The sequence below is a fragment of the Delphinus delphis genome, chromosome 10, assembly GCF_949987515.2.
Source record: "Delphinus delphis chromosome 10, mDelDel1.2, whole genome shotgun sequence".
Taxonomy (NCBI): Eukaryota; Metazoa; Chordata; class Mammalia; order Artiodactyla; family Delphinidae; genus Delphinus; species Delphinus delphis.
Genome location: NC_082692.2, coordinates 62418737 through 62433280, shown reverse-complemented (window position 1 = coordinate 62433280; position 14544 = coordinate 62418737). Strand labels below are relative to the sequence as shown.

Below are 14544 nucleotides of genomic sequence, written 5' to 3'. Positions count from 1 at the left end.
ACAAGCACTAGAGGCAACTCTGGAGATGAGTATACCTACAGAAACCCTCTGAAGCACAGACAGGGGCTTAACCAGGGGTGTACAAAGGAGGCAGCAGATAGACTTTTTCCAGAATAGACATGTTGGACTCTAAACCCAGTGATGCTGATTTTTCAGGTCTTAGGTATATTCTGAGTAATTCCTCTGAGGATTTTGAGGCACATCCTGGATAGGAATCACTTCTCTGACTCATCCAAGTGTGTTTGGGCAGGTTCCACTATGAGAAGGCAGAAATGGGCATGGAGTAAGGGTCTGATAAATTTGCTAGAGTTTTTGAGTTGGACAATAGGCTTAAATTCTTCCTCAAAGGTTCATTATATCATTCTATTTTTGTGTATGTCTAAAAATTTCCAGAGGTTAAAAAAATTCTCCCCAAATAACCGAGTACCATTTCTTTTAAAGTCTTCCCCCAATGCCTGTGACCACTTCCTACCACAGTATACCCCCACCTCCTACCCCGGTTTCCTAATGCAGAAGCTCCAAATGGGCTGACTCATTACCCTGCACATTTCCACAGGGCAACTGTTTATGTTTTAGGATCCCCCCTCTTTTGACAAGGCCACACAGAATTTGTAACTATTGCCTGCTGCCTTACAGGAGGGCAAGCTGCTGCTCCAGACAAGGCCGCCATGCAACAGTAAATTGCTCCAGCTCGTGTGGAGGTCAGGACCAGGCAGACCACACCAAACAAGCATGAGTAACTGAAATTCAAGACCCAATGGGCAGAGCGACACAAAGCCTCAAGGAGAGGATTTTAATCAAGGGCTAAACTTTTACAAAATTCAAATTAAAATTCAACTGTTAAGAAGTTATTCTGCAACATGAATTATGCCAGAGAAAATTTCAAGCTAACAAAATCATGCTTTGAAAACAACAAACTGAAATACATCTAGAGAGATCTATGTACTTACGTATATATGCACTGCACATCTACTGTGAAAATACCTACAACAGATTTCTAGTGAGGTACCTGATCATTCCATTTGCCAAGGAAGACACCATTGTTGCAAACGCCTGTTCAAGTGGCTTCTCTGAGCCCTTCTGATTAACCTGTAAAAAATTAAAAACACCACAGCCTGCTTTTTAAAAAAATATTTGTTTGTTTGTTTATTTATTTATTTATTTATGGCTGTGTTGGGTCTTCATTGCTGCACGCGGGCTTTCTCTAGCTGCAGCGAGCAGGGGCTAGTCTTCATTACAATGCGCGGGCTTCTCGTTGAGGTGGCTTCTCTTGTTGTGGAGCACGGGCTCTAGGCACCTGGGCTTCAGTAGCTGTGGCACGTGGGCTCAGTAGTTGTGGCTCGCGGGCTCTAGAGCACAGGCTCAGTAGTTGTGGCACACGGGCTTAGCTGCTCCGCGGCATATGGGATCTTCCCGGACCAGGGCTCAAACCCATGTCCCCTGCATTGGCAGGCAGATTCTTAACCACTGTGCCACCAGGGAAGTCCCACCACAGCTTTCTTTTAAGTTTAATTAGAAGGACAGAGTGACATCAGCAAAATGGCAGACTAGGAAGCTTTAAGCTCTTATACCCTCACAAAAACATCAGAAAAAAGAGAAGCTGTCTAAGCCAACTTCGTAGGAGCTCTAGAAAAGTCAAAGGTTTATAGCAACCAGACAAATGTCCAATCAAGATAAAGCCATCCTCAAAATAGTAGGACAATTCTGTAGCACTTTTCTTGCCCTTATCTCATCCTTTCCCCAGTGCAATGACGATCTTAGCTTAAGCAGCAGCAACACAGTTCTCAGCCCCCCTCCACAAATCGGAGCAGACCAGACCTTATTTGCACACTGCTCATATAAGCTACAAGAGGACTATAAACCAAGACGCCTAGGGCAAGATATTTCAAGTGGAGACATAAAATAGACCATCTAAAGCCTGCAGAAGCGGCTGGGGTGACACTCTTTGAGAAATTAGGATACTCAAAAGCAGCCATGTATACGGAGAGTTTTAGACAGCCGTATGCATACCCAAGCAAGATGCATGCTCAGAAAAGTCCTGAAAAGACCTTAAGCCTTCACCTCAGGCTAATCCCTACGTTCAGAGCAAGCCTAACTAAATAAGCGAAGGACTGCTCCAACACAGAAGCAGTCTGCAGAGATTAGGAGAATGGGGTTGTTCTCTCTTTTTTGTTTTTTCCTTTGTCTATTTCAGTTCCTTGTATTCAAGGAAATTTCTGTCAAAACATTAGCTGAAAACAAGCTAAAAGAACGGAGACTTCAGTGAGCATACATAACAAGGAACAGTCTTTGCAAAAATAGTTTGGAAAAGTCTCAAAACAAATAGATTACTACAGCATTCAATAATCAAAACAAAAACAAAATAAAACAATAGCAAACCCCTGAGAAAGAAGAATCTAACTTCCAGAGTTACTACATTATAAACATCCAATACCCAGTTTTCAAGAACAACAACAAAATCATAAGGCATACAAAAAAACACAGGAAAACAAGGCTTAGCTTATTCAATGGAAAAGGATAAATTGATAGAAACCATCCCTGCAGAAGCCTTATTTATAAAAAGCTTTCAGGGAATTCCCTGGTGGTCCAGTGGTTAGGACTTGGCGCAGCCTGGGTTCCATCCCTCGTTGGGGAACTAAGATCCTGAAGGCCGTATGGCGTGGCTCAGTTAAAAAATAATAATAAATAGGACTTCCCTGGTGACGCAGTGGTTAAGAATCTGCCTGCCAATGCAGGGGACACGGGTTCGAGCCCTGGTCCAGGAAGATCCCACATGCCTTGGAGCAACTAAGCCCATGCGCCACAACTACTGAGCCTGTGCTCTAGAGCCCTCGAGTCACAACTACTGAGCCTGCGTGCCTAGAGCCCACGCTCTACAACAAGAAAAGCCACTACAGTGAGAAGCCCATGCACCACAATGAAGAGCAGCTCCCGCTCGCTGCAACTAAAGAAAGCCGGCACCCAGCAACAAAGTCCCAATGCAGCCAAAAATAAATAAATAAATAAATGTTTTAAAATTTTTAAATAAATAAATAACAAAAAGCTTTCACAATAACTGTCTTAAATACGCTCAGAGCTAAAAGAAAGCATGGACGAAGAACTAAAGGAAATCAGGAAAACCATATATGAAAAAAATAAGAGTATCAACAAAGAAACAAAGTATTCAAAGGAACCACACAGTAAGTCTGGAGCTGAGAAGTACAAAATGGAAATTAAAAATTCACTAGAGGAGTTCAACAGCACATTTGAGCAGGAAGAAAGAAGAATCAGCAAACTGGTATAGGACAAAAGAAATAATCAAGTTGAAGCAGCAGAAAGAAAAAAGAATCGGAAAATTGAATGGAGCCTGGGGAACTTCTGGGATACCATCTAACAGACAACATATTCATTATGGGAGTCCCAGAAAGACAAGAGAGAGAAAGGGGCAGAGAGATTATTTAAAGAGAAAATGTCAAAAAACCTTCCCAAATTTGATGAACGATATAGATCTTCAAATCCAAGAAGTGCCCAATCCCCAGATATGACGAACCCAAGGAAACACACCAAACACATTATAATCAAACTACTTAATGACAAAGAGAGGATCTTGAAAGCAGCAAGAGAGAAAGGACTCATCACATACAAGGGATTCTGAATAGAATTATATGCCAATTTCTCTTCAGAAACCTTGGAGGCTAGAAGGCAATGGGATGATATATTTAAAGTACTGAAAGAAAAGAACTGTCAACCAGTAATTCTGTATCTGGCAAAACTGTCCTTCAAAAATGAGACAGAAATTAAGACATTCTTGGATAAACAAAAGTTAAGGGAGTTCATTATCCCTAGACCTGCCCTACCAGAAATGCTACAGAGAGTTCTTCAAGTTAAAATGAAAGGACACTACAAAGTAACTTGGAGCCACATAAACAAAAACATTCTGCTAAGGGAAATAAGATGCAAAGGAACAAATATTACACAATACAATTTATATGGGATACCCAGAATAGACAAATTTATAGAGACAGAAAGTAGAATGGAGTTACCAGGGGCTGAGGTAAGAGGGATAATAGGAAGTTACTGTTTAATGGATACTGAGTTTCTGTCTGGTATGACGAAAAGTTCTGGAAATGGTCAGTGGTGACGGTTGCACAACACTGTAAAATATTTAATGCCACTGAGTTGCACACTTAAAAATGTTAAAATGATAAATTTTGTTAAAAAAAAAGGATGCTAAGGTTTTATTCCCCCCAAAATGTAAGAAACATACCAGATTGATTATGACTTGTTTTCCATAAATAATTATTTGTGAATCAAAATGCCTTTGGAAACCATCCATCTAGAGAGGGGGAAAAAAAGAGTTATATACTTTACCAGATTACATTATAAGAATACTTATAAGATGTTAAAAAGTGTCTCCTTAAATGTCCTATCTCTATATTCAAAAGAATGACATTAAGATGGACTATGTCTTCTAGATATTCTAAATACCATGTAGTGAGTAGTAACTATAAGCCATTCTACTCTGAGCTACAATAAATAAAATAAAATTACTATTTTATTTCTGAGCATGTCAAACAGAATACACTAAATATTCTAAACAGTGTAAGACTGAAAATCTTACTGAGATCTCTAAAATCTAAATTTACCGTGTCAGTTTGTTTTTCCACATTTCTAACATGCCACATACACAGCCCTTTGGTTTATAAGGTCGCTAAGTGCCAGAACCAAGGAGAAAGGCCTCAAAGATGTTGAAGTCTGACTTATAAGAAATAAATACATGCTCTATACGCAAACTATAATGCCACTAAGCTTCTATTTATAGCCAATGAAAAAAGCATGGAAGATACACACATGATTTGCTACTTTGTTGATCAGTGGCAGTGGTTTGTACTTGAGATTTGGTCTTTGAGACCAGTAAAGTGGTATTGATCCTCGAGTCTAAAAGAAAAGAAAAGATATGTAAAAAGAAACATACGCACAAACTTGTTTTTCTCACCTTATTGTCAGCGGTATATACAATATCAATGACCGCAAAAGAAAAAATAAAAATGCAATCTACTAACTATGAAAGAAATCCATGCATACTGGCTCCTAAAATTCGTATTTTGGGGCATGCATTTGGAAAGGACTTTTTCTGATTTTATATACATGCACTTGTGTAGTAGACAGTTGTGTTTCTCCTAAATTCTAAAATAAATCAATTTTTATCTACAAGTAAAAATTACCAAGTTACATCTGGTATATAATTTGGCATTATAATAAAACTAGAAATTGCTTTATTCATTCTCAAAAGAATATGTTTATGAACTTAAAAATATTTTTAGCCATTAATACTCCGGAGCAGTAAGTGATCCACAACCCAGATATTATGTCACAATGAATGCAAGGCAGGTAAAGTCAGTCATAAGCCAGCTGCTTGTCCTGTCATCACTGCCCTGAAGAAGTCTAAGGGGTTAAGCAGACCAGTGGCTCCATTTCCATAACCCTTGCACCTCCTACCCTACCCTCTCCTTTAGGGATTTAATTCAAGGGCAGAAAACGTCGGCAACTGAGTGCCAGGTATTAATGGAATATCCTTGTTTGGGGTGAACTCTTTCCATATTGTAGACAATGATATTACTTTAAAAAGGAGAGAAATTTCAACAATATGTCAGGAAATTACAATCCAAGTAGAAGAGACCAACTGGCTGGCTGCCTAACAGACACGTTAACTTGCCTGTACAAATGAAGCTCTGCTCCCATTGTAGTGCACAATTTGTTCTGTTTCTACAAAGTTAGCTGCATGGCCTTCAGAATCAATTCCTGAATTGGAAAAAAATTAACTATATTTATTACATAAGAAAAACATCAGAAACTCACTAATTCACTCTAACTTGAAGAGAATTAAGTCAGTTCAAATTAGTGGAAAAGTACTTATAAAACTAAATTTCAAACAAATGCATAGTCCACCATCAGAAAGCTCACAAAGCTCACTCACTTAAACAGGCTTAAAGGTAGTATTAACGACCTAGTAACAAACAAGTAATGTTGGCTGCTGTTTAATGTATCAATTGTTTATATACACAATCCCTCTAAAACAGTGTTTCTCAAAACAAGTTCTCAAAAACCTCTGACAGTATACCCATAGATCCCAATTTTGGAAGTTAAAACCATTAAACACAATATTAAATGCAAACGTGGGCCATTACGTTAACAGTATTTTGTTATAACGATGCAAATGGTCCAGCAGATGCGTATAATTTTAATTACCAAAATGAAAGCACAAAAACTCTATATGATCCTACAATTTCTACAACTCCATGAATATACCCAAAAGAACTAATTTGAAAAGCACTGCTCTTAAATATTTAGCCTTGATTTGGTTAGTTCTTTCAAACGTTTGAAGCATTACCTTACTATCTTGTTTACATAAGAAAAGCTTGCTAAGCAAAGGCAACTTTCAAGCGAGTCCCTGACTCAATTAGGACAAAAAAAAAAAAACCCAACAGATTTTTAATGATCTCAAATATTTCTTAACATTCTTTCTATCTGACGTACTTCTAAAACATATAACATTTTGAGGTGTAACATATAACATCAGTGTTTCTGTTAACATATTAACAGAAGGGAAAAAAATTATAGTCAAATCAGCAATAAAATGCCTTCTCAGTACGTTCTAAAATTACTTGTCAGAAGCATGGGCTATACTTGGTTCTGTCCAGAATTCCCATTAAGGAATAATATTTTATTATTTTAAATAAATAAAATATTTTAGTTATTTTAAAGTAGTTATTTTAAAAAGTGAGATTGAGAATAAGAGTGAGATTGTGTGTGTGTGAGAGCAAGTGAGTGTACGAGACATCTTTATGAAGCGATTTCCAATATATATTAAGTTAAAAAAAACCCAAGGTGCCAGAAAATGTACACAGTATACAACCACTGTCTGCAAAAGAAGGAGAACATACTTGGAATAGCATAAAAATTATCTGAAGGATAAGTAAACTAACAACAGATCAGCTGGTCGGGAGGTTAAGATGCAGCAGATGAAGTCAGAAATGAGAAATATTTTTTAACTGCCTATCTTTTTATACCTTTGATGCCTGATCTATGTGACTGCATTACCAATTCAAAACTTTTAATTAAAAAATATGACTCCATCCAAGAAAATCCAGATACAAGGGCATTGCTAACTCTAATCCTGGTTGTGTGATCTTGGCCAGGTCACTAACTAAATGTCTTTCTTCCTCTGCTATATCACCTATACTAAAGGAGATTAACCAAATGACTTTTAAAACTTCCTGGCCCAAAACTTCTATGATTTACCTAAGGGTCCATAGGATTCTATTCTGATATACTCTGGCTTAAAAAAAAAAAACAGAGTTCGGGAAACTCATTTTCATAATGACAGTAACCTCTAATACAGATTTTAAAAGCTTCGTTTAAGCAAATTAGCGTGTTGCTAGCACAAAGCCTAAAGAATAAATGCTCAAATGTAAATCTTCAAAGTTGAAGGCATAAGGTCAAATGTCTAGCTTTATACATGCAAAGAAACCAACAGCAATATAAGAAAATACTTTCTCATATGAGTTTAGGTTATTGAAAGCTATAGTGAGTTCAGCTATGCTCTCAGACATCCAGCAAATAACATGATCAATTCCTCTTAAAGCAGTAAGAAGCAGCCTACAGTGTCTCATTAACATCTGCAATGTAACTACAGTAGCTGGAGTAAAGTACAGAAGACCTACCTAATTATCATAATGAAGCAGGAGATAAATATTTAGCAAGGCTATCAAATGATAATGAAACAAATAAAATACAAAAGGTTACATTCATGTTACCATGAGCCAAACATTAATTAGAGATAGATATAACCCAGTACCAAATCGTGCTGACAAAATTAATCTCACCTCTTACATAATAGCGGACACCAGCTCTGAAACAACTCCTCCTCGAGATGAGAATCCAATCAAAGTATTTTCCATTAATAGAACATGAGTGCATAGTAATAACTTAACTACATTAAGAAAAATATAACATATTGCAAAATCATATGTATTATTTTCAAATGAAATTTGAATCTATCTACCCTAGTAAGAATGTCTCTGCCTTTAGAAAATAAAAAGGAGAATATGCAAATTTTTGGTTCCTCATGAATATTCACAACCCTTTAGTACTGATTGTGAAGTTTTGTCAAGTCAGTAACCCTATAATGACATACAGTCAGTGTGTTTAAGTGGCTCATTACAGTGTTTCTATTTAAATAATATGATTTCCTTTCCCAGATAGTCTCAACCACTTTCTGAAAGTAAAGAATTAAATATTAACCACATCACAAAAAAATCTTTGAATGAAAGACTTATACATTTAAAATAGATTAACCTTCCAATAAGAAATGGAAAAAAAGGGGGAAAAAGACTAAGCTACTGAAGTTGATATTATATGCATAATTATAATTACCAATAACAGTTGCTAAGTATATAAAGATTTACAGATCAAACTGTAAATTAAAGATTATTCAGAAACAGAATGTATCTCTCTCTTCCTCATAGGTTTGGGTTTGCCCTATGGTTATTTCCTATACATAACATTTTGCTTAATGTAATTTGATTCATCCATTATAAAGCATTAAGAGCATAATAAAATAAATATCTATAAACCTACCTCCGACTTGCGAAAAGTATCAAAGCCCTGAATCTAGTATCTGTTCCTTCTTCATCCCATCCAACTGCCTTCTTCCCCAGAAGCCCTGTGGAGACGATCCCCCTGCCTTCTTAGTTTCATTATATGCAACCATGACGTGAAAACACACAGCTTGCTTTTGAGTTTTATAAAAATGGCACAACACTCTTAAAAAACTTCAAGTCCTTGTTTATGCCCCCAGTAAGTACCTAAGAGTCATCCTTGCACTGCATGAAGCAGTAGTTTGGTCCTCTTCATTGTTGTGTGCAATCTATAAGAACCATGTCACAACAGCCCTAATTCTTCTGCTGATGGAACTCGTGGTGCTCAGAGTTTGCTCTAACAGTGGTGCCGTAAACATTTTTGAAAAACCTCCTGTATAAATGTATTGTGTATGTAGAGGGGAAGGCCTGGTAAATCCATAAGGAAATGCCAAATAATTTTCAAAATAGTGGTACCAAATGATACTAGCAATATGAATTTCTTGTGATTCATCCCTCTCTATCACCTGGTATCATCAGACTTAATAATGAGTCATCTTGAGCTCCCAATTCACAAACCTTTAAAACCACAGTACTAGAGAAGACTCCAAAGCCGTATTTACTCATTCATTCATTTGGAGCAGGGCACAAAGATGAATCAGACATGGATCTGCCTCTAAGAGAACTGAGTATAGCATGGAATATGTCTGTTTTATGAATCATTTTCTTCTGATTACAAGATGAATATCCATCCAAAAGCATGTAAGGAACGAAAGAAAAAGAAAAATCATGCAGAATCCCACCACCATGACACAACTTTTAAAATGTCGATGTATTTACTTCTAATCTTTTATCAATTAGTGACTCTCAGGGCCATGCACTCCCACTTGGGGATGCCCATTTCACACTTTCTCTTCAACCTCCAGCTACTACTCACAGCTAATGGCACTGCTTCCAATTTCACTGTGAAAATAAAAGCCATCCACATGCTCCCACCACATCTATCTACCTACTAGCCTCCACGTCCACCATAGCTGCTTCCTTTCTACTAGGGCGGATGAGCTGGATGGTGGACAAGCTGTCTATGTCAGGCCTTCGACCTGTGTACTAGACCCCACCCCCTCACACACTCAAGGACATTGCTCCAGCATGTGGCTGTGCTCCCACCTTCTCCAAAATCTTTCTTCCCAGCATCTGGTAACAGCCCCCATTTGGGGAGAAGTGGGGGAAACAGGAACATAACCTCCCTAATGGTCTTTTTTTTTTTTTTTTTGCAGTATGCGGGCCTCTCACTGTTGCGGCCCCTCCCGTTGCAGAGCACAGGCTCCGGACGCGCAGGCCCAGCGGCCATGGCTCACGGGCCCAGCCACTCCACGGCATGTGGGATCTTCCCAGACCGGGGCACGAACCCGTGTCCCCTGCATCGGTAGGCGGACTCTCAATCTAATGGTCATTTTTAAACAACCAGCAGCATATCAGCTGATGAGACTCTCTGCTTGGAAACCTTATTTTCATTTGCTTCTGGGACACTACTCTCAATTGGTTGGTTCTTCTCTTCCTCACTTGCCTTTGCTGGTTCATTTTTCCAACTTCAAATCTTAGAGTAACTCTATATGACTCGTCCTTTTAGTTCACTTACTTTGGTTCCCCCACTTCAGAAGTCCTTTGTCCTGAGGCCTGTAGTCCGTGGCTCTAGCATTTATTCACTATCTAGAACCCCCTTCAGGCTGTCTTCTTTCTCTACACCTTTTTCTTCTCCATATACATTTCTTCCTTTGATGATCTCATCCCACTTCATGGCTTTAAATGCCATCTATACCCTGAGGACTTTCAAATTTATGTCTCCAAAAAAAAAAAAAAAAAAAAAAAAATTTACGTCTCCAACATGGACTTCTCTCCTAAACTCCAGTTCCATTAATCTATGTCTTCTTGACAATCTCTACTTGGATATTTACAGAAATCTCAAGCTCAACATGTCCAAATAGAAGTCCAGATACTCTGGCCTGCCTTCCAACTCGGCTCTTCCCCACCACAATGCATGGCTTCCTTCCACTTACTCTGGCCAAAAATCTTAAGACTCATACTCAACCCTCCTTCATTCCCCATGTATAATTTGTCAGAAAATCCTTTTAGCTGCACTTTCAAAACATATCTAGAACCTGACCATTTTTCATCACCATCAGCTACCGCCCTGGTCCCAGGCAACATCACCTCCATCCTGATTACTACAACTGCTCCTAGCTATTCCTTGCATCCTCCCCTGCTCACCTTTGGCATATTCTCTACATCACTGTCCGAGTGATCCTGTCTTACCATGACAATCCTCTACTCAAATCCCAATAGTTTCCCTTAACAGTTAAAGTAAAAGACAAAGCCTCTAAGGCCCTGCATAATGTGGGTCCAGCAGCCTCTCTGAACACAGCTCCTACTCCCTGTCCATTCTCTGCTCCAGTCACACTCCCGCCTTGGGCCCTTTTTTCTTGCCGATCTCTAAGTACAGGAAACATCTGAGGACAGGTCTAGTCAAAAAGCTACACTAAACAAAAGCCAATGTAAAACTTCAGATTTAAAGCTAAATAGATAAACTTTCTAAAATCACCTAGAAAAAGTGTTCTATAATCTCATTTGTTATTATTTGCCCATTCACAATCTCATTTTGGAATTAAAAAAACACATACACACAACTGGCCCAAACCCTTAAAGCACTACCTAAATAGTACACTTGTTATTATTTTATCCTTAGGAGAACTTAGAGAGCTCCAGGGAAAAACAAAAACAAAAACCAGAATAAACAGGAGCTTTTATCCTGACATTTTCTGCTTTTTATTCCCCCGCAACTGTGGAAAATGTTTCCTGCATTACTTTTCTGTTTTTAAGTATAACAAGCATAATAATTTAAGGAAATCATACTAACATAATGAACAAATAAATCACAGACTGTGTGTTAGTTAATAAGCTTCTTTGTGGGTATGTGATAGAAAGATCCCCTCAGTTTCTGCAGGGCAGAGTCCTGACTATAGGCACTCATCAGCCCATTGTGCTTACCCTTTAACAGCCAGCTCACTTTGCTTCCCTATTTTTATTATGATGTCTATGATAAAGATTAGCTTTAAAAATGAACTTACAATTAGATAACCATTACTCATTTTGTATTTGTACTACACCTCACCCCAAGCATCATTCTTTGTACACCATGTATTTTCATTTTTCTGTGGCTATTTCAAATGAAAAATATAATTTTTAATTGTAATTCTCCTCTCCAACTTGCTGGTTACCCTAGTTCCTAAGTCTAACTTTTTTAATTGCTAAGGAAAATTTTCAATAGGCTAAAACTATTCTTGTTTATTGATACAAAGTCTAATAAAGCCAAAACACAGTGGACATATTTCTTCTTTTAAAACACCAGCCCCAGAGAGCATTAGTCAGTCTAAAGAGTTTATTCTATTAAAAGAAAAAGGTCATTTCCAACCAGTATTCTAAGATTTTATGTTAATGGTTTGATATTATTATCAAAAGAGATTTCTACTAATTCTAAAATACTCTCCTCATGTAATATTTGAGACTGTCTTTAAATCTAAATTCTAATAATATTTAAATAAAGGCTGCTAGAAAACTAAAGAGTAATATGTAAGGATACAGCCATATAATACCGGAAGAGCAAACCGATGGACCTGAAATGAAGATGTATGTTATGTTTAGGAATAAATATACTTCAAAAATAATAAACAAAAAGAAGCACTATATAAAATATATTTACAGATGGGGAGGTAATATACAAATAAAACAAAGTAGTAAGCTTATGGGTAACTTTTAATTTTAAAGACATTTCTCTAGTGTAACATTGTCTTTTTAATTAAAAAAAATTAAGTATGTGCTACAATCATTTGGCTTGAACATTTCCAGATTTTGGAACACTAATAAAACTACATGAAGTTGCAGAATGTTTATCTCCCTCCTTTTCAGTCTTTGCCCGCAACAAGTTCACTGCTCCAGGGAAAAGATATCTCCACATTAATGGTTTGCAGTTTAAACTACTTTTCCCAAAAAGCAAAGCAAATGCCAAGGGATAATGCCATTAGGCAAATCTGTTTACCTAGATTCAATACATTATGCTTCCTAGGTGGCCTCCTTGTTTACATCTCATTTGTATAAACCAAGAACAGAGGAAGGTGACACCTATGCATGTCTATCCTGGGTGACTGAAGGGAGTCAGGTTCCCATAGGAAGACAAATGCAAAGCTCTCCACTGCCTGGGGAATTAGCTCTGGCCCGATTTCTAACATTATTCATCTACCAAGACCCATTCTCTCTCTCTCACTTATAGAAAGCAATGTATTTATACTGAGGTATTTTTTTCTTTATTTAAGGCTTCTATAGAAGATCTGAGTAAAATAATTAGGCTTCTTCAACCTACAATGATGTGGGAGGGTAGATCGGATCAAAGTCCGTAAGTTATAAACAGAGTTAAATTAGAATTCTTTACCAAAATCCTTGGCGATTAGGTAGCCATTTTATAACATGTATTCAATTAAAACTTGAACTGTAACAAATAAGCTGGTTTTATTTAGTGTACATTACCTCTGGCTGAGCAGAAAGTTCTCTTAGAAGATGACCATTCCATACAAACCGCTGGTCTGCCTAAGAGAGAAGTTTTAAAATTAGTATTCAGTATCTCCTGCCAATTTGAGTTTCTACAGAAAGAAAAGTATAACAATCAATGTCTCCACCTGGTGGCTAGGAGCAGGTCTCTTTGACATGCTGCAAAAAGAACACTTCGGGTATCCCTGTCTCGTTGCCTCAAGCCAGTGCTGCTGGCCCATACAGAAACCTGACAGTCCCCACAGGCTCTTTCTCTTATATTTAATCAACCACCGAGTCCTAAATCCCCTTCCAGATCCATTTCCTCTTCTACATATCTATTCTCACCACCCCTGGCTAACACCTGATTGCATCCCAACTACTAAAACAGCCTCCCTAGCCTCAAGCCTTAGCCTGGCCCTTCACACCCTTCCTCCACATGCTGCCAACAGTTGTCTAACATGACACGTCTCCTGTCTGCTGGAAATTCTTCACTGGTTCACAGTCATCTAAAGAACCAAATCTTCACATGGCCTAACCAGTCCTGGAATCTGGCAACCCCTACTTAACTCTCTGCTCTCATCTTTGGCCACTCTGACTTTCAAACTATACAGAAGAAACTCCCTCAACAACTCAGTAGACTAACCAATTCTCTTCATTCTCTTTATAAAACACAGCAACGGACACTCCCCTGTCCCCCGTCCCCAGCAGAAAGTCACGAGGAGTGGCTCTTGCACTCAGGCATAACCAGTTGAACGGTACACTTCCTGAGATTCAGACTGTGTGTTCCCAATCAGTTTGTGCCAGTTTTTCTTATTATTCATAACATAATTTAACTATTTTATAAATCAATGAAATATGACTTAAAAATAAACTGATCTTTCTATAAAGTTGAATGATTTACAACAGAACTTGATAAAAGGCAAGTTGCCAAAAACAAAACTTCTGTTGAATTAGGAGTAAAAATGGCAACTATAAAAGACTGGAGAAACATAGTAAAAATATATGGTATTCTGCAAACAGACTGCTCTGTAAGTGTCAAAATCTTTAAAGAGACTCAAACTGGAAAGCATTATGGATATAATTTATACAGGAAAGACAATTAGGAATCAAGGAACCAAAAACAAAGAAAAGCTTATGATCCTACATCAAAAAATTGACCAATGTAAAATTTTATGTTTTAAGTTGAGATAAAATGTTTATAGTATATATGATTCACTGATCACTTTTGTGATTCCCCAAGTTATGGTAACTTTGACTCTTCTGATTAGCTGACAAAAAATTCCCTCCCATCCCAACAGATGAGATGGCTTCTTCTTCAGTTTAGCCTAATACTGCCACTGCCTCT

At 37.8% G+C, this 14544-nt stretch overlaps 1 protein-coding gene across 1 annotated transcript in view; it reads right to left on the bottom strand.

Annotated features, from left to right (window-relative positions):
• SACM1L (SAC1 like phosphatidylinositide phosphatase) overlaps window positions 1-14544 on the bottom strand; it is a 66387-nt gene that overhangs the window by 22810 nt on the left and 29033 nt on the right. Inside the window, exons 6-12 of the mRNA XM_060022333.1 lie at window positions 13197-13256; window positions 12256-12289; window positions 7866-7967; window positions 5696-5781; window positions 4831-4917; window positions 4247-4315; window positions 1010-1089 (exon numbers count right to left, since the gene is read on the bottom strand). Of these exons, the coding sequence (XP_059878316.1) occupies window positions 1010-1089; window positions 4247-4315; window positions 4831-4917; window positions 5696-5781; window positions 7866-7967; window positions 12256-12289; window positions 13197-13256 (518 nt within the window). The remainder of the gene's footprint in view (window positions 1-1009; window positions 1090-4246; window positions 4316-4830; window positions 4918-5695; window positions 5782-7865; window positions 7968-12255; window positions 12290-13196; window positions 13257-14544) is intronic.